This window comes from Hemitrygon akajei, chromosome 6 (genome assembly GCF_048418815.1).
Source record: "Hemitrygon akajei chromosome 6, sHemAka1.3, whole genome shotgun sequence".
Lineage (NCBI taxonomy): Eukaryota > Metazoa > Chordata > Chondrichthyes > Myliobatiformes > Dasyatidae > Hemitrygon > Hemitrygon akajei.
Genome location: NC_133129.1, coordinates 136,588,147 through 136,615,914, shown reverse-complemented (window position 1 = coordinate 136,615,914; position 27,768 = coordinate 136,588,147). Strand labels below are relative to the sequence as shown.

Genomic DNA, 27,768 nt, shown 5'->3' with positions numbered 1-27,768 from the left:
GTGGCACTTCATTCCCTTGAGATTAGAAGACTGAGGGGCAACCTTATGGAGGTATAAAAAATCATGAGGGTCACAGACAAGATAAATGTGTAGTCTTTTTTCCTAGGGCAGAGTTGCCCAAAACTAGAGGGTATATGTATAAAGTGAGAGGGAAAAGATTAAAAGAGGCAACTGTATATGAAACAAGCTACCAGAGGAAGCTGTGGAAGTGGGAACAGTTACCGGGTAGGAAAGGGTAAGATCGATGCTAGCAAATGCTCAACTTGATCATTGTGAATGATTTGGGCAAAAGGGACTATTTTCATGCTATGACTTTCTATCCTGCTCTATTACTTTCATCTGTCCTTCTGTCAATAGTGATTACCACATTGTTTGACAGACAATGAGTAGATTGTGGGTGGCGCAGCGTGGAGAAAGATTTGAATAAAATGGAAAAGTTACTTATCTCTCAGATTCAGTGATCTTTCTTTAGATAATTGTAGTTAACAGTCTTTGAAATGCTGCACATGCTTTTTCACAGTTGAATTAATGAGAGACACCGGGTAATTTTAAAAAAAGATATTCTATTTCAGTGTTTGTAGACTGGAACCAAAATTCACCAGCCGTGTCTTAATGACGTGGCTTAATGTGATTGTATCCTGGCCCCCACATACACCTAATGCTTTTGGCTTCTCTTGCTCAGTTCACCCATTTCCAAATCCTCTGCCCCCTCCCCTTCCACAGTTCTGAGTAGTGGCCTGTTACATGATAAAATAAATAATTTTTGGTTTCCTTACCCAGCCATTAGAAGGACCGAGAGCTCCCACTGGGTTACAATGTCTTCAATCTCTTAACTGAAATCAGTCAATTAAGCATTGATGGACAGGAATGGACAGTTCCTCATCTTCATTGTTCAACAGCACATGATACGTAGTGTCTCAATAAGGAGTTTGAAAGCACTTATTTCTGGTTTGGTGTTGAGAACTTTGTTACAAGATGAGTTGTACATGATTACGTAGACGACTGGTTGCAAAGAGAGAAAGCTATCCTTTTTTGTAAGGATATTTAAGTGTATTTTAAAGTTGGTTTAACTTTAACCAATGACTCTTTTAGTAATGTGTGTTCTTTAATGTCCTGTTCATTCACAAGAAGTGGGAGAAAGAGCAGGAGGATGCAGTGTGATCCCACAAGCCTGCTCGGTCAATGAAGAAAATCTTGTATCACATTAAGTCAATGAACAATGCTTACTGCTGAATTAATGAATACTTCATAAATCTTAGTCAAGTCAACTAATTAGCAATCTACAATAGTCATTGGCGCATATTCACTATTTCTTAGAAAGATAGACATAGAAACATTGAAAACCAACAGCACAATACGGGCCCTTCGGCCCATAATGCTGTGCCGAACATGTGCTTACTCATAAATTACCCAGGGTTACCCATAGCCCTCTATTTTTCGAAGCTCCATGTACCTATCTAGGAATCTATTAAAAGACTCTATCGCATCTGCCTTCACCACTGTTGTCGGCAGCCCATTCCACACACTCACCACTCTGTGTAAAAAAAAAACATACTCCTGACATCTCCTCTGTACCTACTTCCAAGTGCCTTTAAAACTTGCCCTCTCATGTCAGCCATTTCAGCCCTGGGAAAAAACCTCTGACTATCCACATGATCAATGCCTCTCATCATGTTATACACCTCTATCAGGTTACCTCTGATCATCTGTTGCTCCAAGGAGAAAAGGCAAAGTTCACTCAACCTATTCTCATAAGGCATGCTCCTCAATCCAGACAACGTCCTTGTAAATCTCCTCTGCACCCTTTCTATGGTTTCCACATCCTTCCTGTAGTGAGGTGACCAGAACTGAGCACAGTACTCCAAGTGGGGTCTGACCAGGGTCCTGTATAGCTGCAACATTACCTCTCAGCTCTTAAATTAAATTCCACGATTGATGAAGGCCAATACACCGTATGCCTTCTTAACCACAGAGTCAACCTGTGTAGCTGCTTTGAGCGTCCTAAGTACTCAGACCCCAAGATCCCTCTGGTCCTCTTCCAAGAGTCTTAATACTATATTCTGCCAGCATATTTGACCTACCAAAATGAACCACCTCACACTTATCTGGGTTGAACTCCATCTGCCACTTCTCAGCCCAGTTTTGCATCCTATCAATGTCCCGCTGTAACCTCTGACAGCCCTCCACACTATCCACAACTCTTCCAACCTTTGTGCCATCAGCAAATATAGTAACCCATCCCTCCACTTTCTCATCCAGGTCATTTATAAAAATCACTAAGAGAAGGGGTCCCTGAAGAGATCCCTGAGGCACACCACTGATTATCAGCCTCCATGTAGAATATGACCCGTCTACAACCACTGTTTGCCTTCTGTAGGCAAGCCAGTTCTGGATCCACAAAGCAATGTCCCCTTGGATCCCATGCATCCTTACTTTCTCAATAAGCCTTGCATGGGGTACCTTATCAAATGCCTTGCTACAATCCATATACATTACATCTACGGCTCTACCTTCATCAATGTGTTTAGTCACATCCTCAAAAAATTCAATCAGGCTCGTAAGGCACGACCTGCCTTTGACAAAGCCATGCTGACTATTCCTAATTACTTATGCCTCTCCAAATGTTTATAAATCCTGCCTTTCAGTATCTTCTCCATCAACTTGCCAACCACTGAAGTAAGACTCACTGGTCTACAATTTCCTGGGCTATCCCTTCTCCCTTTTTTGAATAAGGGAACAACATCCACAACCCTCCAATCTTCCGGAACCTCTCCCATCCTCACTGATGATGCAAAGATCATCACCAGAGGATAGGCAATCTCCTCCATCACCTCCCACAGTAGCCTGGGGTACATCTCGTCCGGTTCCGGTGACTTACCCAACTTGATGCTTTCCAAAAGCTCCAGCACATCCTCTTTTTTTAATGTCTGATTGCTCAAGCTTTTCAATCTGCTGTAAGTCATCCCTATAATCGCCAAGATCCTTTTAATGAATATTCATCAAATATTACTACCATCTCCTCCGGTTCCATACACACTTTTCCACTGTCACACTTGATTGGTCCTATTCTCTTACATCTTATCCTCTTGCTCTTCACATACCTGTAGAATGCCTTGGGGTTTTCCTTAATCCTGCTCGCCAAGGCCTTCTCATTGCCCCTTCTGGCTCTCCTAATTTCATTCTTAAGTTTCTTCCTGCTCGCCTTATAATCTTCTAGATCTTGATCATTACCTAGTTTTTTGAACCTTTCCGAAGCTTTTCTTTTCTTCCTCACTAGATTTTCAACAGCTTTTGTACACCATGGTTCCTGTACCCTACCATCCTTCCCCTGTCTCATTGGAACAAACCTATGCAGAATGCCACACAAATATCTCCTGAACATCTGCCACATTTCTCCCATACATTTCCCTGAGAACATCTGTCCCCAGTTTATGCTTCCAAGTTCCTGCCTGATAGCTTCAGATTTCTCCTTACTCCAATTAAACGCCTTCCTAACTTGTCTGTTCCTATCCCTCTCCAATGCTATGGTAAAGGAGATAGAATTGTGATAACTGTCTCCAAAATGCTCTCCCACTGAGAGACCTGACACTTGACCCGGCTCATTTCCCAATACCAGGTCAAATACAGCCCCTCCTCTTGTAGGCTTATCTACATATTGTGTCAGGAAAGCTTCCTGAACACACCTAACAAACTCCACCCCATCTAAACCCCTTGCTCTAGGGAGATGCCAATCAATATTTGGGAAATTAAAATCTCCCATCATAACAACCCTGTTATTATTATACCTTTCCAGAATCTGTCTCCCTATCTGCTCCTTGGTGTCCCTGTTACTATTGGGTGGTCTATGAAAAACACCCAGTAGAGTTATTGACCACTTGCTGTTCCTAACTTCCACCCACAGAGACACAGTAGATAATCCCTCCATAACTTCCTCCTTTTCTGCAGCCGTGACACTATCTCTGATCAGCAGTGCCACGCCCCCACCTCTTTTGTCTCCCACCCTGTCCTTTCTGAAACACTTATAGCCTGGCACTCTAAGTAACCATTCCTGCCCCTGAGCCATCCAAGTCTCTGTAATGGTCACGACATCATAGCTCCAAGTACTGATCCACACGCTAAGCTCATCGGCTTTGTTTATGATGCTTCTTGCATTAAAATAGACACATCTCAAACCATCAGTCTGAGCGTATTCCTTCTCTATCACCTACTTATCCTCTCTCTTGCACTGTCTCTAAGCTTTCTCTATTCGTGAGCCAACAGCCCTTTCCTCTGTCTCTTCAGTTCGGTTCCCACCCCCCCAGCAATTCTAGTTTAAACCCTCCTTGATGAAGGGTCTCGGCCCGAAGCGTCAACAGTGCTTCTCCCTATAGATGCTGCCTGGCCTGCTGTGTTCCACCGGCATTTTGTGTGTGTTGCTTAAACCCTCCCCAGTAGCCTTAGCAAACCTCCCTGCCAGGATATTGGTCCCCCTCAGATTCAAGTGCAACCTGTCCTTTTTGTACAGGTCACACCTGCCCCAAAAGAGGTCCCAGTGATCCAGAAATCTGAAACCCTGCCCCCTGCTCCAATCCCTCAGCCACGTAGTTATCCTCCACCTCACTCCATTCCTATACTCACTGTCACATGGCACAGACAGTAATCCCGAGATCACTAACATTGAGGTCCTGCTTCTCAATTTCCTTCCTAACTCCCTGTGGTCTGTTTTCAGGACCTCCTCCCTTTTCCTACCTATGTTGTTGGTACCACTGTGTACCACGACCTCTGGCTGTTCTCCTGCCCACTTCAGGATATCGTGGACGCGATCAGAAACATCCCAGACCCTGGCACCTGGGAGACAAACTACCATCCATGTTTCTTTCCTGCGTCCATAGAATCACTTGTCTAACCCTTAACTATAGAGTCCTCTGTTACTGCTGCCTTTTTCCTTTCCCTGCCCTTCTGAGCCACAGGGCCAGACAATGTGCCAGAGGCACAGCCACTGTTGCTTCCCCCAGGTAGGCCGTCCCTCCCCAACAGTACTCAAACAGGAGTACTTATTGGTAAGGGGGACAGCCACAGGGCTACTCTCTAGTATCTGACTCGTGCTCTTCCCTCTCCTGGCTGTTACCCACTTATCTGTATCTTGAGGCCCCGGTGTGACTACTTGCCTATAGCTCCTCTCTATCACTTCCTCACTTTCTCTGACCAGACGAAAGTCATCAAGCTGCATCTCCAGTTTCTTAACCTGGTCCCTAAGGAGCTGCAGCTCAACACATCTGGTGCAGATGTGGCCTTCTGGGAGGCTGAGAGTCTTCTAGACCTCCCACATCTGACACCCAGTACAGAACACCGGCCTCACAGACATACTTCCTGTTTCTATTCTTCATAGGTGACCTGCCTCTCCTCGACCCATTATCGCTGAAGCCCCGTTGAGACAAAGCCCCCCTACTCTGTCACCCGCTCCTCCAACACCTGCTCTATAAAACTGGCTCCTTTTAAACTCTTCCCACTTGTCTAACTCGCTGACGTTCTTGGCTGAGAAAGATTACTAAAAGAGGGTTTTAACCCTTTTCAGTGTAGACTAACATCCCAGGGGATGGCAGGTCCTCCTGATTGGAGACTGCATTTTAGGAGTTATTAAAGAGTTAATAAAGAAAAAAATAACAGAGTTGATAATGAAAGAATCAAAGTTAAGTCCTCCTCCTCTGCAAGTCTGCAGAACATATCCTTGCAATTACCAACATAATTAATAGAGAATGCAACAAACACAAGGTCAGACAGAAGCCCTCCCTTTCAAAACTCTGGTATCATTGTGAAGGACATTTCAATCACCGGAGTGACTGGAGTAGCACAGCAGAGCTGTTGTCTCTCAGGGTGGGTGATCCAGTTGCCGTTCTGACCTGGGGCTGTGTGGTTTTCGCATATTCTCCCTGTGATTGCACTAGTCTCCTCCCACATCCCAGAGGTGTATTTATAAGTGGATAAATAGCCACTGTAAATTGCCTCTAGTCGGTCGCTGAGTGGTGGAGTCTTGCGGGATGTTGATGGAAATGTGGTGGGAGGGGGGAAGAAATGGAGTGTGGTGGATGGCCAGGGGGTCTCGGTCAGCCAAAGGCCCTGTTCCTTTGCTCATGACTCTGACTTTTAAAGCAGGTCTCACTGATCCAAAAGGTGAATGCCTTTGGGATCCTAGGACGAGTAGCATTTGCTTCAGTGGCAGGAAGCAAAAGGAAATGGTCGCTACCAATGGGATCTCACAGGAATATACAGTATAATAATTTAAACACAAATGTAGGGATCACAATAAAGAGGTTTACATGTGATTCGAGCAGGATTGTATGATTGACAGTGAGAAGGAATGCATTAGAATTGAAGAGGGTATCAATGGTCTGATCATTTGGGCAGAGAAATAGCAAATAGATTTTAGACTAGAGAAGTGTTAGATACAGTATACATTTGGAGGGGATGTTACAGAGTAATGGAAAATATAATAAAGGGAAGGTTATTGAGTACTGTGCAAGAATAAAGTTTTAATATGCACTTAACATATCCCTAAAGATAGTAGGATGGTTATGAAAACAGAAGAACATTGTTGCTTTCCTTTCTTCATGAACAAAAGTTCTGTTCAAATTATATTCTGTTTTTTTTCTGGTTCTCATAATAGTTCGAGAGAAGAGTTGAGAAAAATCGAAGTTTGTAGACTGGCATGCTTTAGTGTTATAGAGGTCAGGTCATAACCAAGGTCTCACGCTAAACTCCCTTATGATCCCAGAAGGAGACCATCAAAGCCCAAAGAATAAGTGCTACCCATAGGGGGCTATGGGTAATAGACACAACCACTGAACCCACCCCCCAACACCAAGCAGAAGTCCATCTATCTAATTGTCCATCTCTTAATGATCTTCATAATGTAAAACAATTAAAAAAAATCTGTCCATAGAAGCTTCAAAGCTGGGAAAGGGGTTCGGATTAACAGAATCCACAGGCTCATGGCTGAGTTCTGGGATTTATGAAGAAATTTCTGCTCATCTGTGGAACAGTAAAATCAGCATCTCAGAGAGTGGAATTCTTCTGACTGTCGGGACTATCAAAACATGTCTATCAACTACTGGGGAACTACTTGTCTAAGTTCTCTTCGTTTGATGTCCTTCCCTTCTGATAAGCACTGTTGAAGCTTCTCTGTGGCTTTAGACCAGTAAGTGGAACCACTGAAGTGACCTTTGATCATTTGACGCTAAGAAATTGTTTAGAACAACAGGAACTGTTTGTGGTTTTTAGTGACCTCTCCAACGCCCTGGACTTTATTCACTGTGAAGCCATGTGGTTGCTGCTGCTGAAACGTAGCTGCCCACAATGTTCATTTCCATTCTGACTCTTCTGCATAGTTGCACAATTCCTATGTTTCTATGTAGAGGTTTAGAGATTGATCCTATTCCCATCAGCACTGAAGTTGAGCAAGGCTGTTATTGTCTCATCTATATAGCAACACACACAAAATGCTGGAGGAACTCAGCAGGTCAGGCAGCATCTATGGAAAAGAGTAGACAGTCAACATTTCGGGCTGAAACCACCATTTATCTTGCTGTCATCCTGTTCCTAGTGATTATCTCCTACCAGGCATTACCATCCAGTACCAAATGGATGCTTTTCAATCTTCCTGTATGCATGTATAGTCCAACTAAGTGAACATCAATCTTTACACTTGTATCTGATGAGGAATGTGCCATTCTAACACACACAAAGCAAGATAAATCAATTTATTTTCATACTCGGCATCAATATTGAGGACATAAAGGAGTTAGAGAAGCCTGGACAACCCACACCACCAACACATATCAAGATTGTTCAATGAGCACTGAAAGATGTGGAACATCACTTTGCCCGGATAGTTTTCTTTCTCATTAAGCAAATGTTGACAGCGGTACTCACCACGTAATCAGGAGAGCAAAGGTGAGAAACTTAGCACATGGTTTTTACCAACCATAATCTCCACACTTAGTCAAACTCTCTGTGCCTGTATCAAAATAACATACGAACCAGGCTGGTACTGTGCTTGTCAGATGAGAACTTGCCCATACAAGCTCATTTCAGACTGTATCCTCTGAATCCTAGCTGCCCAAAAGAGCAGAAATGGTTGGGTCTTGGCTCAAAACCGACAGTTTACTCATTTCCATAGATGCTGCCTGACCTGCTGAGTTCCTCCAGCATCTTGTGTGTGTTGCCCCCATTCATCTTGTCTGTTCCCTTACAATCTTGAAATTTTTGGTCCAATCTCTTTGTAACTTTTTAAACTCCAGGGAGTACTACTCAATTTGAAGTATTATTCTGGCAAATATACTTTGTACATTCTATAATGCTTGTGTATTCTTCCTAAAGTAAACTCAGTTTCACAGGTGTGTTCTCACTAAGGCATGGCTTCTACTCACTTGTAATCTAGCTTCATCATGTGAAGGCTAGATTTGTTTACACTCAACAAATACTTTTTTCCAAAGTGTTGCTCCCTCTGAATTTTTTTTGTTTATGATAGACTGCTTGAAGCTGAACACAAATATAATTTCAGGCTACTTATATCATGTAGGAATTTGGAGAAATGAGAAAGTAACATTTAATTAATGTAATGCATTTAATTGCATTATGGTTCAGATGCTTTGCAAAAGTTCGACTGAGCTAAAAATGTTTTATTGATGATTTTCGTTTGTACTCAGTGTCTGAGGCTTCTCACTTAAGTATCCAACAGTAATTAGCCAGCATTGATGGATTCCAGTTGCCCTGATACTGTTTCTCCATGACCACGATGTCCTGGTGAAACCTCTCACCATGCTCGTCACTGACTGTGCCAAGATTTGCAGGGAAAAAGTCTAAATTGGAATGCAGAAAATTAACCTTTAGTGACACATTGCACTTCATGGTTTGAATGCTTGAAGCAGTTTGCCAACTAGCTACGCATAGATTGGTGCTCTGTAGTGGCCAAGAAATTTTTCAACAACATCCTTGAATACGTTCCATGTGATTTTCTCCAGTTCCACTAGAAGCTATTTGAATTGCCTGTCATAGATTACCTACCGTAGATTCCGGACTACAGAGCGCACCTGATTAAAAGCCGCTGGCTCTAATTTTAGAAAGAAAATCAATTTTTTACTTGTACAGGCCGCACCGGATTTTAGGCCGCACCGGATTTTCGGCCGCAGGTGTCCCACGTTGTAATATGAGATATTTACACAGAAAGATATTACACGTGAGGATTTTTTAACTTTTAATTAAATCCATATGGTAACATAAACAAATACATATTGCAAATGCTTTTTTTCGAACCGTGCCTGTAACGCGGCTACTTTTAAATATACGTTGCGTATACTTTTTTACTGAACAACATTCCAATATCTCCTAACGACTGGTAAAAAATATATATACTGCAGCCTACCAGGAAAAGTTATTGATCGCCTTTAACTTAAAAGCAGTGTTCGCTCAGATCCAAAGCCGCTCGCGTAATGCCGCTCCCCCCCCGCCGTCCCGTTTATCGCAAACGGCATTTTTCCCACAAGACGCGGCGAAACCGGGTGTGACGTCATAGCATCCCGCGATGTAGTACAGAAAACAAATATAGTTAAAACACTTCTAACTTTAACTAACAAATGAATTACTAAGCGAAAATATTATAAACTAAATAACTGCCATAAAGGCAGAACAATGCTTTTCTTCGAGTGTTTTCAATGTTGATGAGGGTGAGTACAAATGACTGATTTACAATAATTTAATTGTGAAAGTGCGCTTGATTTATCGTACAATTTCATTGGACCTCTGTGAACTACTCATCAATTTTATTGGTCTACTGTTACGAGGCAAAATGTTTTTGGCGGCATGAAAAAAATAATGCATTAGCCGCACCGTATTAAAGGCCGCAGAGTTCAAAGCTGTTCAAAATGTGGGGAAAAAGTAGCGGCTTATAATCCGACATCTACGGTATTTGATTTGTAGACCAACAAAAAATGCCTTCCTTAATCTAGACATCAGTTATTCTGACTTAAGTTATGAATTGGCAGAACAAATATAGACCATTCTTTTTTAAAATGTTGCATGAAATTTCATGCTGATTTTCACGATCAGCAGCCCAAAATCCGTACAATGTGCCCAAAAGTATTCAGAAAGCAAAATCTTTATTTTTTATATCTGTTCATGTCATTTTAATAATCTGCATATGATGGTAAGTGAAGAGTGTTGTGAAATGCAGAACGTTGGTTTCAATTGATGATGAAAGAATAGATGATATTGTAACTAAGCTGGGTCATTGCCTGGAATCAGAGACATTCATCAAGGAACAAGCCTTTTGGCCCATTGAGTCTGTACCAACTATCAAGCACCGATTTTTTACAATAATCCTAATCCATTTTATTCTCCTCACATACCTGTTAACTAACCCACCACCCCTACCACACCTATTACAGATTCTGCCACTCATCTGCACTGGAGCCCTTTATCCTACCAACATATACATTTAGGAGAAAACTGGAGCACCCAGAGAAAATCCAACCATGGTTAAAGTGTGTCCCGAAGCCAATCGAGTTCAGGTCTGGGAGGTCCTGTTGCACTAATGACTAATGGTGGAGGTAATGAGAGCTTATGGTAGTTGATAGAGTTATGGAATTGGTTTGGACAATGCTGATGGTTCTGTCAGTCAATGTAATTGAGGCAAAAAGTAATAACTGCAGGTAATTCAGTGGTGGGAAGATATTTAGAAACGAAAATTAGGGATAGTTAACAGTCACAGTGACTGGAGAAAGCCAAGGTAGATTGGTTAAAACACATTGTGTCTATCGAATTTCACAGCACTTTCTGATGAAGTCACATGAAAAGGTTGATGAAGGAATTATATATGGATTTAAAAGGGCATTTAATAAAATGTCACTCTGCAGATAAAATTAAAGTTCAGGTCTTGCAATAAAAGGGGTTGTAGCAGCACTTTTAGAAATTTGGCTGAGCAACAGGAAGCTACCACGTGTGCTGAAAGATTGCTTCTTAGACCGAACAAGATGTACAGTGAAATTCCCCAGTACTGTTTTTCTTAATACACCCTATCCTTGTTTTATGAGGGGGATACGTTCCTCGCAGTTGACGCATAACGTGAAATCGCATAATGTGAATAATTATTTAAATGGAGAAAATAGGGATGCGTTCCAGAGGGCTTCCTAAATATGTTTTATCTGTAATTTATTCACATTTTCATACCAATACGACACAAAAGCAGTACCACAAGGCACATTCGTATTATATTTCATCAATTTAAGGTAATATTCAATGTAATAAATCATAGAAAGTTAACATACTAGGGTGTACAGCACTCACCAACAGTGGCAGGTGTGTTCACTCTGGGAGATGAGTAGTTGTTGTGGTGTTGGGCAGCTTTACATGGATAAGGTGGATGGTTGTGGTTGTCAGGATCATATCAAGCACAGCAAGGGGTGAAGGAAGACTCACAGAACTCTTAGAACTGCCAGCACTGGTTTGGTGAGGGTTGTTTGCTTGGCAGCATTTTGTTTTTCAGCATAGATTTGCTTGTTAGGGAAGAAGGGTTGATGGCAGAGTACAACTGAAATGCTGACTCCGTTCTAAACTTGGGTCCATGTCCATCGCCATTTGTGCCAAGTGTTCCGACTTCCACCATTCCCTCACTGTTGGTAAACTCCCGGGATTTTCAAAATCGTCTGTTGCCTGCTGCATCTGAGAGATAGTTTGCCGTAAAAAAAAGCCTTGAATGTGGATCGCACCTTGGTCAAGTGGTTGAATCAGCGATGTGTTAAGCAGCAGGAAACGCACTGTTACGTTAGGATGAATGCTGTCCAAATGTTTAGGATGGGCTGGTGCATTGTCAAGCAACAAAAGAACTTTAAAGGCAAGATCCTGTTCCCGGCAGTAGCATCCCAGAGGTGTGTTACCTTCAGCTGATGCCACGCTGTTTATAATTTCCAACTTTTTTTCAAGTGTTAAAGCAGTTCTCTGCCGCTTGGCTGATGGCCCAGTCATGACATTGGATGCTTAGGAGGCATAGTTAAATATTTTAAGCACAAAATCACTGTACCGTAGGTGAAGCCAACAAAAGTTTAAGAGTGCAAGATCGCGCATCCACAGCTTGCCAAAACCAATGCGAGACTGGCGGGAGTGAGACTGTAAGGCGCGCGCACCTGACTTGTATTGGTGGGAAAGCAGTGCCCCTCGCATAACTGTGAGTTTTGGACACAAAAAAGGAGACATTGGTAGAAATAGGTTCCTCACATAACTATGAATCCACATAGTCTGAAGACGCATATAACGAGGATAAGATGTATAGGTAATTTCAAGATTTACAGATGGCACCGAACCTGGAGGCATTAGGATCTGTGAAAATCTTAACAGATTTAAAGAGGACATACAAGGGCTGATGGCATGGGGACATAGATAGCTGTTGAAATGTAATGTTGAGAAATATAAGGTGTGTATTTAGTGTTAATGTCCACAGGAAGCGCTGTTCTCAAAGAGGCAATATCTATCATCAAGGATTCCCACCAGCCTGTCATGCCCTCTTCTCACTGCTACCCATCAGGCAGAGATAGGGAAGCCTGAAGTCCCATGCCATCAGTTTCAGGAACAGCTCCTTTCCTACAACTATCAGCAAACTGCCTGCACAGCCTGAATCCTACCTACGGACCACCTCTTGAACTACTGTAGACTTTTCTTTGATGGTGCCTGTGTTTTCGCACTAAGGTCTTGTTCTGGCACAGTCTTCATTCACTGTATAGTATAACTGTATGTATAATGTATATTCTGTGTGATGTCTGCACCTACGTGCCTGTGGTACTGTTACAACCAAGATTTATTTACTGTATTATGCAAGTGACAATAAGCTTGGTCGGAAGAAAGAGGAGAAGCATTGAGGAGTGTGATTTGCATTTCTAAAAGGGATACATGAAGAGTGAATTTTAGGGTATTTCTTCTTCTGGTAATTTTTTCCCTCCTCCTCCATCTTCTATTCCCCACCTACCTATCACTTCCCCCTGGGCCCCCCCTCCCCTTTCTCCTCTCCTATCAGATTCTTTCCTCTGCAGTCCTTTACCTTTCCCACCCAATTAGCTTCATCTATCACCTTTGAGCTAGCCCCCTTCCCCTCCCCCACCTTTTTATTCTGCCGTCTTCCTCCTTCCATTTCAGTCCTGAAGAAGGGTCTCGGCTCGAAACGCCGACAGTTAACTCATTTCCATAGATGCTGCCTGACCTGCTGAGTTCCTCCAGCATTTTCCGTGCACTGTTTTAGGGTATTTGTTTTTAGTTTGTTGAAAGTGGCAGGACAGATTGAGAAAGAGGTTTAAAGGGCAGATTTGGCCTTGGACTCATAAGAGTAAAAAAAAATTATGATGAATATTTGCAGAACAGTAGTTCACCACAACTGGTGTATTATATCCAGTTCTAGAAAACTGTAAATGCTCTGAAGGGGGTACAGAAGAAATTTACTGGATTGATTCCAGGGATTAGAGTCTTTAGTTAGGCTTGTTCTAGATTGCAAAGGGATCGGGTACTTAAAATCATGAAGGGCAGTGGCATAACTAAAACAGTTTGCTTTGGTCAGAGGATCAAGAATCAATGAATATAGAATGAATTAATTAGCAAAAGAACTAAAAGTGGTGTGAAGAAAAAGAGTTTAGTGTGCACTGCCTGGGATAGAAGCAGAGGCGATTTGATAGCAGCATTTGGAATGGGGCTGGATAAGTGGATGAATCTTCAAAGCAACTTAGGAGAAAGTAGAATGTATTGGCTAGCTTGTTCTTGCCTAGAGTTTCCACGTACTTGGCAGAACAAGTTGCCTTTTTCCTTGTACTCTAGTAAGGAGTCCTTACAGGAAGTGTGTTGGGAGGAAATATTATCAAGTTAAGCTGCACTCCTGAGTTTATGATGAACTAGTATTGTAACTGGTAGCTTACCCCTGGAAAAAGGGGAATGGCTTACTTAATGTTTCTGCTTCTCTGTACCTAAAACAGGCAAATCGAAGTGATGTTACTGTAGTTGCATTTTTCATCATGCCTGCGAAGACCAATAACTTCAATGTTGAAACCCTGAAGGGACAAGCAGTACGGAAACAGCTTTGGTAAGCAAAGTACATTTATTCCAATGGTTCCCTGGAAATAAGGCAGATATTACTGATAAAAACTATGAAATGTTGAACAAATAAGGGGCAAGATGATTTAATAAAACTAAACTGTGATATTTGAGCCCTAACAAAAACAGAAAATTCTGGAAACAGTAGTAGGTCAGACACCATCTTGGAGAATCAATAGTTAGGTCTGGGAGTCTTCATCAGAATACTGAGCACATTATCTACAAACAAATGTGTTAACAAAAGACTGAAAACAACTTGAAAACCAATGCACGTACTTAATTTTCTTCAGAGGCAAAAAATTGCTGTTACCTAAATTTCTTTCAAAGCTTGGATTTACACCAGTAACGCGCTTTCCATGACACACCAAGGGCCATATGTTAATTTTGGTAAAGTGGTGCAGGCTGGGTCAGCAGAACATCTTGCATCTCTCCTAACTTTAAGACTATTGAAACTGGTTGTAATACTGGTTGCCAGCACTCCATCACTTGTTTGTTCTTGACTATCTTAGTAAACTTCATTCTGTCATCTTTGAGAACTAAAAGATATGCCCTGATGTATTCTGTGGATGGGATTATAGGTGATTTTCATTCCCAGGACTGTAAGAGCCAACCAGGATCTTGTCCCCACTTCAGATTCCCCTCATTTACATGGGGCAATTCTCATAGCTTGCTGCTCAGTAACGGAAGGCCGAGAACATCTAGGTTATAGCATAAGACATATTTTGCAGTTTTATTGTGAAGTTACGGGAAGAGATGAGTAGAAAAGTGTCATTTCCAAAAGCCCTGTGTGTTTCAAATGCAACTAAAATGTATAGATGTGGTTTCTATGTAGTTACCCTGCAGATGCTGAGGCAAATTTAGAAGAACCTTGTCAAGAGGCATCACCACATTATTTCCAGGAATGGTCTGTGACAAGGGCAAATAATAATTTCAGTGTGAGCACCCTTTCATATTTTGCACTTCTTTTACAGTTGTAACAAATCTCATCTCTGCCATTGTATAGTCAGTCGTTTCCTTCCCCATTTCCTGTGGCTGTCAATGAATCATCAGCAAAGACAGACTCATTGCACCTCCTCTTGCACCGCTTTCTGCTGCTGTGTGTACGGTGCATGCACGGTGAGGTTGAAAGCCTGTACCTTTACCAACTCCACCCTGACAAGGACATACTTGCACTGAGCAAGCAGGCCCTGCCATCCTTTCGTGTTGTAGAAAAGGTCACCACTGGCATCAAAGTCAAATTTGTTATTACTGATGTATAATGTGATATTTGTTATTTTGCAGCAGCAATAAAGTGCGAAAACATTAAAATCTATAAATTTCAAAAATGAATAGTGGAAAAAAAGAATATTGAGATAGTCTTCATGTGTTTATGGACTGTTCAGAAATCGGGCAGCAGAGGAGAAGCTGTTCCCAAATCATTAAATGTGGGTCTTCAGGCTCCTGTACCTCCTCCTTGATGGTAGTAATAAGAAGAGGGCCTGTCCCGGAAAGAGACGAACCTGATAGAGATAATGGTGAATATTGGAAATAACATGTCTGGTGGCTTGTTTGGCATTTTTGCTCTTTGTTTTCTACTTCACTTCTCCAGTATTTCCTGATAATTAACCCTGGTACTAGATTGATTCCTGCTACTGCCAGCTTTCTCACTTACACCCTAGGCATTGTCTTCTTCTATCTATTTTATGCCATTGTCAATATCTGGACTCTGGTCCCAGACAGAGTGAAGAGGCTGATGATTTCATATTTTCTTCAGACATCAAATAAGGTCATTAGGTCATCAAGTCAAAGCTGGCTTTTAAAACAGTCCCATGAGTCCCATTGCCCCACTTGCTTTCCTGTAACCTATACCCATCACATTTTTCTAGGAATACGTTAGCATTATTCATAACCCTTCGTGGTCAGCCCATAAAAGAGTTTCCAAGAGTTCGTCCGTTCTTTAGTAGTCATCTCACCAATCCAACCTAACTTCACAGTTTCCGACAACAGAGATGGTCTACCCTGGTGAAATCATGCAAATTTAGCACTAATTAGCTATTTCTTAGTAAAATGTTGTCATATTCAACTCTTACACCATTCAACTTCTTATTTTCAAGTCTTTTGCATAAACTTTTTCTCATGATAAATGCCCGTATGTTTTTTTCCCTAAGTTTTGAACATGCAAATTTAGTCCTTTGATTGAACCCCCTGCCATCTAAGTTCCCATAGTCTCTCAATGCTTTTCAGGAATAAGTTTGCCTTTTTTCATTGTGGTTAAAAAGTGATAATATCCAAAATAAGAATTTAATCAATTTGAAAATATCTATTTTTAGATCTTTATGCATCCCATAAGAAATAGGAGTGCAAAGAGTGAGCCTCACATCACACAAACAATTAAAGACATTTCAGAACAAGCTACAGTGTAATACAAAACAGTGGGAGAAGGGATTCATAATAGTTTCTTGTTAGCATAAACCAATACTTAGAAGAGGAGAGAGTGTGAGGAAATATGAGGGGTAAAACAAAATTTACATTTATATGATGTTTGAGAAAATAATTAAGAAAATACATATGTAATGAATTATTTTAATTACTTTTAAATCTTTTTTTACATGATTGTCTAAATATTTATTCTCACAAGCTGCAATATATACACAGGATAGATGAGTGCATTAAGTTTAAAACAATATTCTCATTAATCTGAATATATCTTAATAGATTTTAGTGTTCTGTTTAGAAATAATTCAACTGAGATAAATTATGGAAAACGGTCCATGTAAAATCTCCAGAAAAGATAAAGATTAGCTTTATTTTCACATCTACATTGAAACATGCAGGGAAGTGCATCATTTGTGTCAAATCAACGCAGTGAGGACTATGCTGGGCAGTCTGCCAGTGCCGCCACACAGTTGGTGCCAACACAGCGTACCACAACTCAATAACCCTAACCATACGTCTTTGTAATGTGTGAGAAAACGCATATGATCCCGGCATGGGTGTACAAACATCTTACAGAGAGCGGTGGGAATCGAACCTCTGATCTTCCAGCTGGTGCTATAATAAGGTTACTTTAACCACTACACTACCATGCCTCCCACCTACACAGCATGCCATGCTACCAGAACTAACTCAAAAATAATAAATTATATAGAAAAATTCAAAATCTGAAGGCAGGTCAGATAATTCGGTGTCAGAGATTAGATTGATGAATGGGCAAAAGTATAAGATAGAATTTAAGCACAGTGAATGTGAAAGATTCATTTTGGCTTTAAAGAAAGTAAAATCTTGCTCCTTATCTGATACCATGAATTGAACAGTTTCACTTGAACCCCAATAACTAGCTCTGTTTGAAACATTGTTTTGAAACGTCACCTATCTTTCACTCTCTGTAGATGCTGCCTGACTTACTAAATATTTTCAGCATTTTTATGTTAGGTAGTTGCCAAAATGTGAACATACTGCAAATTCCTATCTGGCAAAAGTCTAACTGCTCTGAAAATCATCTAATCTTTCTGTTTGACTGTGCCTTTGATTCTTTTCAACATACTTCCGCCTTCCCCCTGTGGCTGCATTTTTCTTTCCTCTGGAAGGTGAAAATATTTTGAGATTTCTTCCAGCCAACAATTACCATTATGAAAACAAAGCATTTTTTAGGGCAACACACACAAAATGCTGGAAGAACTCAACAGGTCAAGCAGCATCTATGGAGATGAATAAACAGTAGACGTTTTGGGCCTGCAACTCTTCTTCAGGACTAGAGAGGAAGGGGGAAGATGCCAGAATGAAGAGGTGGGTGGAGGGGAAGGAGGATAGCTTGAAGGTGATAGGTGAAGCCAGGTGAGTGGGAAAGATAAAGGGATGGAGAGGAAGAGATCTGACAGAGAAGAGAGTGGACCATGGGAGAAAGGGAAGGAGTAGGGGACCCAGGGGTGGTGATCGGCAGGTGAGAAGAGGTAAGAGGCCAGAGTGGAGAATACAAGAGGCGAGGGGTGGAGAAAGATTTTTTTTTTAACCAGAACTAAAAATCGATATTCATGCCATCTGAAGAAACTTACCAATATGTAACTGTGAGTTAGGCAGTGGATAAATAAACAGCAGAGTTAGTTTCTCTTTCAGATGACTATCTGTGTGATTAAAAAGTACTATTTGGAGTTGGCAGACCTTAATCTCCTCTATGCTATGGAAATTAGAGCTGATAAGTACTTAAAGATATGTGGTCACCTGAAGCCTAAAGCAGCTGTGGTTTAATGTGCTTGTTAGCTGTAAGCTTACAATATGTAAGCTTGTAAGCTACATATACTACCTACATGCTGTAAATAGCAGCTTTGACACAAATGCGATATTGCTGCAATATTGACTGGAGTTCACATTGAGCAATATGCTATATTAAGTTGTGGGCACAGAAATACTTCGCAGACCACTTCCAATCCAATTGCCACTATACTAATAACCTCCCCATCTCCTATCTGTGTCCCTCCCTTCAAGTTTCATAGTAACTCTTTCAGCTGTTATTGAAAAACTCAAGAATTCACAGGCTCACCTAGTGTACATTGGCAGTACAAATGTGGTTGCCTCTTCTTCATGACCTGCTAGATTGACGGTCTTTTCGTTCTCAGTCATTTCAAAGTAGTGAATAAGTGAGGATGAATATGCTTTGAATTGCCTCTTGTAGCTAGCAAGACAAATAAATAGTATCTCCAGTTGCAATTCATGTTAACTAGTTCTAGGAAATCCAGTGTTTCATGATGGTCTTATCACCTCGTAATGGTTTTTGAACCATTATGCCTGCTATTTGAATAATTCAAACCAAATTACAAAGTATTACCAACTGAACTTTTTCTTGTTGTTTTTTTGCGGAGAGGTTTTTGCTACCACACCAAAAGAGCTCCTCTTCCCTTGTTAAATTACTGTTATGAGATCTGCATAAAAGATGGTAGCGGTGCACCTGCCACCTCAGGCCAGTGTTTGACAGGCACTGGAGGAGCTGAACAGCATTATCAGCAGTAACGAAACTGTGCACCAGAATGCCTTCCCTATCACTGCAGGGATTTCAACTAGGGATTCTTCTTGGAATATGACAGATACCACCGACTTCATCAAGACCTTTGTGGATGAGTGTGTGCTTTTGAAAACATGCCGGACATAGCCAAACCAAAATCCGTGGATGAACTAGGAGATTCATAATCTGCTGAGGACTCGACCTGTGGCATTCATGACCTGTGATCCAGAACTATGTAGGTGCAGGTACGACCTATGGAAGGCTATGTGTTTGAGTGAAAAACCAATTCCAGTTAAAGTTAGAGATAGAATTGGATGCACATCAGTTCAGGTAGGTTTACAGGCTATTACTTCCTATTACGCACACTTTGAGAGGGAGAATAAAACTACACCTGTGTGAATCCCTGCAGGATCTAGTGACTCTGTGAACTTGGTGTCGGAGGCCAACATCAGAACATCTTTCAAGTGGGTGAACCATTGCAAGGTGCCAGGGCCTGATGTTGTACCTGGCAAAGCACTGAGAACCTGTACCAACCAGCTGGCAGGAGTGTTCAAGGACATCTTCAGTTTCTCACTGCTGCAGTCAGAGGTTCCCACATGCTTCAAAAGGGCGACAGTCATACCCATGCCCAAGAAGGGCAGGGTGAGCTGCCTCAGTGACTATCACCCAGTTGCACTCACATCTGCTGTGATGAAAGTGCTTTGAAAGGTTGGTCATGGCCGGAATCAACTCCTGCCTAAGCAAGGACCTGGACCCACTGCAGTTTGCCTGTCATCACAATAGACCTACAGCAGATGCAATCTCATTGGCTCTCCACTTGGCCTTGGATCACCTGGACAATATTAATACCTACATCAGGTTGCTGTTTACTGATTACAGCACAGCATTTAACACAATCATACCCTCAATTCTAATTCATGGGATCCAAAACCTAGACCTGCCTACCTCCCCCTGCAACTGGATCCTTGACTTCCTCACAGGAGACCATTGTCTTTGTGGACTTTCTCACTCACAATTAACGCTGCTGCACCTCAAGAATCTGTGCTTAGCCCAGTGCTCTACTCTCTACACCCACAACTGTGTGGCTAGGCACAGCTCAAACGCCATCTATAAATTTGATCGTTGGCAGAATTTTAGATGGTAATGAGCAGGCATATAGGGATGAGTTAGATCAGCTAGTTGAGTGGTGTTGCAACAACAATCTTGCAAGCTACATCTGTAAGACCAAGGAATTGATAGTGGACTTCAGAATAAGAGAAGTTGAGGGACACATACCAATCCTCATTGAGGGATCGGAAGTGGAAAAAGTGAGCAGTTTCATGTTCCTGAGTGTCAACCTCTCGAAGATCTGTCCTGAGCCCAACATATTAACGCAATTACAAAAAAGGGACAAGTGGCTATATTGTATTAGGAGTTTGAGGAGACACTGTATTTCACCAAAGACCACAGATTTCTACGAATGTTCCATGGAGAGTATTCTAACTGGTCAGATCACCACCTGGTAGGGAGGGGCCCCAGCACAGGATTGGGAAAAGCTGCAAACTCAGCCAGCTGCACCGTGGGCTCCGGTTTCCCCTGCAGTGAGGGCATCTTCCAAAGACAATGCCTCAAAAGGGCAGTTTCATCATGAAGGACCCTCATCATCCAGGACATGCCCTCTTCTCATAGCTGTCATCAAGGAGGAGGTACAACAGCCTGAAGACTCTCACTCAATATTTTAGGAACAGCTTCTTCCCCTCTGCCTTCAGATTTCTGAATGGACAATGGACCCATGTACACTAAGTCACTATTTAATTCTTTTTGCTCTACTTATTTAATATATAATCATACATTTATATTTCTTGTAATTCATAGTTTTTTATTATTATGTATTGCTTTGTACGGCTGTTGCAAAACAACAAATTTTACAACGTATGCCGGTGATATTAAACCTGATTCTGATTGTCTAATGATCATATAGTAGTGACAGGTTAGGTTACTTACCAGTGAATAACTCTCCCACTCAGTGGTGGGTGGGCTGCTAACTAAACAAGTCTGAGAACAACTGCTGAGGGAGCTACAGGCCATTTTCATTCTATGATTTTTGTTTTGTGATTTTAATTACTTTAGATTTGCTTGTAAAGTACATCCCAGTCTAAGGGTGACCTGCAATGTGGCAAAACATTTCAAGCAGCAAAGTCGATGAGAGCAGGAGGAGGCCACTGCTGAATCTGTGCAGATGTGGATAAGTGCAGTCTGTGCTGTTACTGAGTCTCCAGACATTACAGGGCAGAGCATATAATAGTGGAGACAGTATACCATGCTGTCAAGTCTTAGTCCTGCCTGTACATGAGCCTCTTTTATAAGCTTCTTGCAGAACTGCAGTTCCATCCTAAACATTTCTTGCATGAGGTCCTTCTGCCCGGGGTTTTGCACAGCAGCATCCAGATGGGCGCTGTTTGCATCACGGACTGGTAGGGGAACACCAATGCCTTAGAACAGAAAATCCTACAAAAGGTAATGGATTCGGCCCAGTGCATCATGGGTGAAGCCCTCCCCACCATTGAGCGCATCTACACGAAACGCTGTTGTAGGAAAGCAGCCCCCATCATCAGGGACACCCCAACACCCAGGCCATGCTCTCTTCTCACTGCTGCCATCGGGAAGGAGGTACAGGAGCCTCAGGACCCACACCGCCAGATTCAGTTACTATCAGGCTCTTAAACTGAAGGGGATAACTGTTAAGGTTATTGTTCTATAGATTTACTGAGCACACCAATGAGAAAATTGAATCTCAAGCTTGTATTTGGTGACAGATACAGTATGTATTTCGAAAATACATTTATCGAAGGAAGGATGTGGAAGCATTGGAAAGGGTACAGAGGAGATTTACCAGGATGCTGCCTGGTTTAGAGAGTATGGATTATGATCAGAGATTAAGGGAGCTAGGGCTTTACTCTTTGAAAAGAAGGAGGATGAGAGGAGACGTGATAGAGGTGTACAAGATATTAAGAGGAATAGATAGAGTGGACAGCCAGCGCCTCTTCCCCAGGGCAGCACTGCTCAATACAAGAGGACATGGCTTTAAGGTAAGGGGAGGGAAGTTCAAGGGGGATATTAGAGAAAGGTTTTTCACTCAGAGAGTGGTTAGTGCGTGGAATGCACTGCCTGAGTCTGTGGTGGAGACAGATACACTAGTGAAGTTTAAGAGACTACTAGACAGCTATATGGAGGAATTTAAATTGGGAGGTTATATGGGAGGCAGGGTTTAAGGGTAGGCACAACATTGTGGGCCAAAGGGCCTGTAATGTGCTGTACTATTCTATGTTCTATGTTCTACATCTACTCTGTACTTTGTAGTTTTGTAATTGTTTTGTAAACAAAATATTATTGGGTAAGGATAACTAGACCATTCGTGTATTTTCACCCTTGTTTCTACCAATTCTCTGTCTTCATTGATCGTGTTTAAATCCCACTTGCTACTGTGACAGATTTGAGATTTATTTGTGTAGGTTTTTGATTACAAGAACTTGATTTCTGATTGGTGATTTGTAGACAGAAGAGTTTGAAATTTCTCATCTTTTGGCAAGCAGAATCTGTGTCATTGTTGTCACGGTCTGCATGATGTTCTTGATCACCAACTTCAGGATATGAATCTGGAGGTAATTCAATTGCTGGCACCTGCAACAGACCACCTATCGTGAGCCAGTCATCAGGCATCTTTCCTTTTCAACTTTTGTACAAACAACCAACCAATCCAGCTGAATGCGGGAAGCTGAACTCCACTGAACTCCTGTTGACTGCCGCAGAAACAGAGGGGTTTGCTCAATCATACTTCTAATAATTAATTGGACAACTAATTAATTTTGTTTCCATTATTCTAGTTGATTTTTAGTACGCAGAAGTACTTATCAGTGTTCTAAGTGTAAAAAAATTAATGTGTGCCTCAAGTGTTATCGAATGTGAATGTTTATCAAAGTGATTCTGAGTTTAGCCAATTGCCAGGAAGAACGTAGTACTAGAGCAGGCAGCTGTGATTCTAAAGGAACTGATTCACCCACCTGTGTCTCAAACATTGCTGCACTTTAAAAAGTTGCAGCTGTACCCACAGTGCTTTTAATGAGTCTTTATTGACATGTGCAGTTGCGTAAAACAGATCACTGTGATTGACATAGATTTTGAAATTTGTAACCAATAGTTTTCTTCTCGTTATCTTCCTCAGTCTGTATTGCCAATACCTAAGACTGGGAAGACTAGTATTACAGGCAACTTCACATTTGAGACCAGTTAATTCAGAGAACACCACTTTAATAATTACCCAAGGTAATTTGATGTTATAAAGTTGGCTGAGGTAGAAAAAGAGGAATCTCGATTATCTGAATTATTGTGTATTTGTTCCAGGGATACCGCCAATGTGATCAAAGAAAAGTTTGGCAAAAAGCTTTATGAATTGCTCTTGGAGTAAGTACCTTTTGATTGGCATGTAAACTCTATTGTTAATCAAACAAACGCTGAATATATTCAAACAGCTGGGAAGCGTTGCCGCCTGGGTGCTCATATACAAAGCTGACACATACTCACGTTCCCAACTTCTGACTTGGTAGATTGTTCAGTCAAGCTCCATACAATGGTTATGTTGAGTGGATTTTCATAAGTGACACTTTTCCTCTCACAGTGCAGTTAATACAGGAGCTGTAATTCCTACGTGGATAAATGCAACATAATCAATTTGATTCTGTTTGAAAAGGGTAGCATAATTAACAACCCAGAGCCTGGTTCTTAACTTCCATTAATGCTAATAAATTGGAAACATGCATCTAAGGAAATGAATCAAACTTCACCAGCAGTGTCATAAAGATATTTGCTGTAGTGCCTGGCAATGACACTGAGATATTTGTGTTTGATCACAATTAGGTTGACTTTGCATCACTCCTTCCTGTGTTTGATCCAGATTAGAAGGAAGAGGATGTTCTGTTTCCCCCTACTCTGTTAGCCCACCCCTGATAAGCATTACAAAGTCTTCCTCACACAAAAAACAAAAGAAATGTGGTGTTTCCTGTGGGGGAAATGAAATGTGAAATCTGGAGAACTGTAAGGCCATGACTTTTCAAGCAGTGTTAATTTGATTACAGAGGTGAGATGCCCGATATAAGCGCAATTCTGAATCGTGAGGACTTCACTATGATGAAGAGAGCCATATATGCCACTCAGGTAAACCCTTCAGCTCAAAACTATAGGAAAATGGTGAACACTTGGATTTCTCTGTTATTTCTTAAGGTTTTTATAATCTAGATAACATAAATAAATTTGCTGGACTGAATGTCTGTTGAAGAAGATGGTGGTGCATATAGCCAAAGACATGGATCAGCATTAGGAATGGCACTATTGGACATGGTGTTGCTGGGATGGTTGGTGAACAGCCTTTAACTGCTTCCCTTTATGTTTGTTCCAGAAAATAGAACTAGCTGCCGGTAATTACATTCTTTTTAACATTTATGTGCCTGAGGTGTGCTCTGAGATTTCAACTTCAATAAACGATTGGGAAGTTGCACCAATTTATACGATTCCGTCTGTAACCTTCAGTACAAGTGATCAGAGTTTGCATTGTACTCTACGTGCTTCACCCATTTGCTCCAGGCAGCCTTTGTAAAGGAAGCTGTGGGTGCCACTTGCAAATTTACCACTACTAACTTTCCTATTATCTTCTCTGGAACTTCCCCACCAGTACCAACCATTGCAATGTCATTTGGTTTTGTTCCATTTTGTATGAACCAGACATTGAAACTCTCTGTATAAGTAGTTAACAGCTTTAAACCTTAATGTAGACTGGGCAGTTTTTGAAAATGATCGAGGCTTTCAATTACTCATATCAGATTGGCTTCACAATTGCTCCATATAACAGCTGCCAGTACAAATTTCCACAGTAACTGAAGCTAGAAATGGGTGCATGATACACCAAGCATTCTCAGGCTTAACCTCAGAAACTCACCTGCTCCACAAACCAGTATCAGATGATAGTCCTTGCACAAACCTGCTGTGTGAAATTGCTGAGTTACTTGGATGATACGGTTACTCTTGAAAGTGAGCACCAGCTCCTGTATCAACAGAAAAGTTGAGGTAAATTACAAATTAGACTGATTATTAAATAAAATGAGCAGAAAAATATCTGTTGGTGGAATTGAAAGATACTTTATTTCCCAGCGAACCTTATGAGCAAATAATATAACGTAGCTGGATTTTCAAGCGAAAGGTTGCTCAGTAACAAAAAAGAAAATACACACAAAATGCTGGAGGAACTCAGCAAGTCAAGTAGCATCTATGGAGGAGGATAAATAGTCGGTGTATTAGGACAAGACGACATCAGGAGCTACCTGATTTGCAGAGTTCCTGTGTTGTTCAAGATTGCCAGCATCCACATAGTCTCTTGTGTTGATAATGGTGATGTTACCCTTTTCACAAGCTTAATGGACAAATCTCTTCTCTCTAACAGCGCCGTTCATTGCCTCCAATCTGTACACATAACATGCTGGACGATTCCAACGATCAGATTCTCAAGGCGATCCGAAGAATTGGACTATTTAACAATACAAGTGATAGGGTCAAGGTATTAACGTTTTGTACCTGTTACTCTGATAAATTTGTAACAAATTCTGCACACTGTTGGAGCGGGTTACAACACTGGAATGAAAGCGGTCGATCAAATAACAAGTGCAGGTACCTTCTATTCAGTATATTATGTTAGTTGGAGGCAGGAAGTGTTCTAAGCAGCCAGGGTGGTCTGAAAATGAGCTCCTCCACTTTCTACATTCTATGCCAGTTATAAAGAAAGTATTCTCGGAATATATTATCCTATTGATAATTGGATTATGTTAGAAAACAAGAGTGTGAAGGTTAAAATCTGTAGCACATCTGATTCTTGTTTCTTTTGTCACCATCAGTAGAAATGTTGATATTTCCTTTCCCTCACTACCTCCCTCTCACTCTTGCCCTCACCTTGATGCCAGTTGCAATGTTCCTCCTCCTCCATCACGTGAGTTTGGCACACACCCTGAATTAAATGCTGAGTTACAGTTTTGTTTTCTTTATATAACTAAAGTCTGAAATCTACAATTACAATGACAGGATGTGAGTGGAAATAAATTTTCTTCTGAGCATAGAACATTACAGTGATTGGTTTCTCTTACTGTTCATCTTACCTTCCTTCCACTGTCATTTATAAAGCGATAATGGTGAGTAATTGACTCTGTGATCATCACAGCCAACTGGACCCTGCCTCTAACTGTCATTCAGATGTGAGGCTCCAGCAGAACTTCATGTTTAAATATCCAAAATGTGAGAACCTTGACTAACGTCCCATTGGCACAGTCTGATATCAAACGTAGTTTCTCCTCTGCCACTGTGGGTGAGATTTTCTCAATCAGGAACCAGGAATGGGATTTGCCTGGCATCAAACAGGGTGAAATTTACCTTTGGGCCATAATGGGAGGCTTGTGATAGGATTCTTGCATCTGTCTTTTAGTAAAAGGCTTTCATTCGTCCTTCAGGTCATCTTTCACCCTGAGTTCCTGTCGTCCACCAGCCCATTGCTTCCTTTGGATTATGAGGAGTTTGTACGTGGTTGCCATTTGGGTGTGTTTCCTTCCTATTACGAGCCATGGGGGTACACTCCTGGTGAGTCTCAGTTTGAATGGAGAAAGGACAGGAAAGTGAAGCTGAACCCAACATCTACTCTTGTATTGTGTTCTTATGTATCAGTTTTAATCTGCTTAAATTTTATGTACCTGGGGGAAAATAATGAACTGTGAGTAGTGGGGAAACAGCATTTATTTAGAGATGTAGAGCTTTACTGCTCAGAAACAGGCCCTTCAGCCCATTTAATCCAGACTAAAATATTATTTTGTCTATTAACGTCAGCGGGCACCTGGCCAAAGCCCTTCACATCAATCCTGTCTATATACTTAACCAAAACTTTCTTAAATGTTGAAACCCACATCCACAGGCAGCTCATTTCACACTCTTAGCACCTTCTGAGTGAAGAATTTCCCCCTCATGTTCCACTTAAAAATTTCACCTTTCACCCTTAACATATTATCTCTAATATTAATATCACCCAATCTCAGTGGAAAAATCCTGCTTGCATTTACCAAATCCATATCCTTCATAATTATGTATACTTATATCAAATCTCCCCTTGCTCTTCTACACTCCAGAGAATAAAGTTCTAATCTATTAAACCAGGGATTCCCAACCATTTTTATGCTATGGAACATTAAGCAAGGGGTCTGTGGACCCCTGTATTGAATCTTTCCTACAGGTACGTTACGTGACCAAAACTGCACATAATACTCCAAATTAGGCCTCACCAAAATCTTTGACAACTTCAACATAACATCCGAACTCCTGTATTCAATACTTTGATTTATGAAGGCCAATGTGCCAAAAGCTCTTTATGATCCTGTCTTACCGTGACTCTACTTCCAATGAGTGGTGCATCTGTAATCTCAGATCCCTCTGTTCTGCTGCACTCTTCAGTGCCCTATCACTCACTGTGTTAGTCCTACTTTGGTTTCTCTTCTCAAAGGGCACCTCCTCACAGCAAACTACATAAAGTTCCATCTGTGATTCTTCAGCCCATCTTTCCACCTGGTTCAGATCTCGCTGCAAACTTTGTTAGTTCTTCCTTGCTGTCCACTCACCCCAGTCTTGGTATCATT

At 41.4% G+C, this 27,768-nt stretch overlaps 1 protein-coding gene across 1 annotated transcript in view; it reads left to right on the top strand.

Moving 5' to 3' along the window:
- gys1 (glycogen synthase 1 (muscle)) overlaps positions 1-27,768 on the top strand; it is a 123,425-nt gene that overhangs the window by 76,023 nt on the left and 19,634 nt on the right. The window contains exons 8-12 of the mRNA XM_073049355.1: positions 13,983-14,089; positions 23,456-23,515; positions 24,187-24,265; positions 25,545-25,658; positions 26,599-26,725. Coding sequence (XP_072905456.1) covers positions 13,983-14,089; positions 23,456-23,515; positions 24,187-24,265; positions 25,545-25,658; positions 26,599-26,725 — 487 coding nt within the window. The remainder of the gene's footprint in view (positions 1-13,982; positions 14,090-23,455; positions 23,516-24,186; positions 24,266-25,544; positions 25,659-26,598; positions 26,726-27,768) is intronic.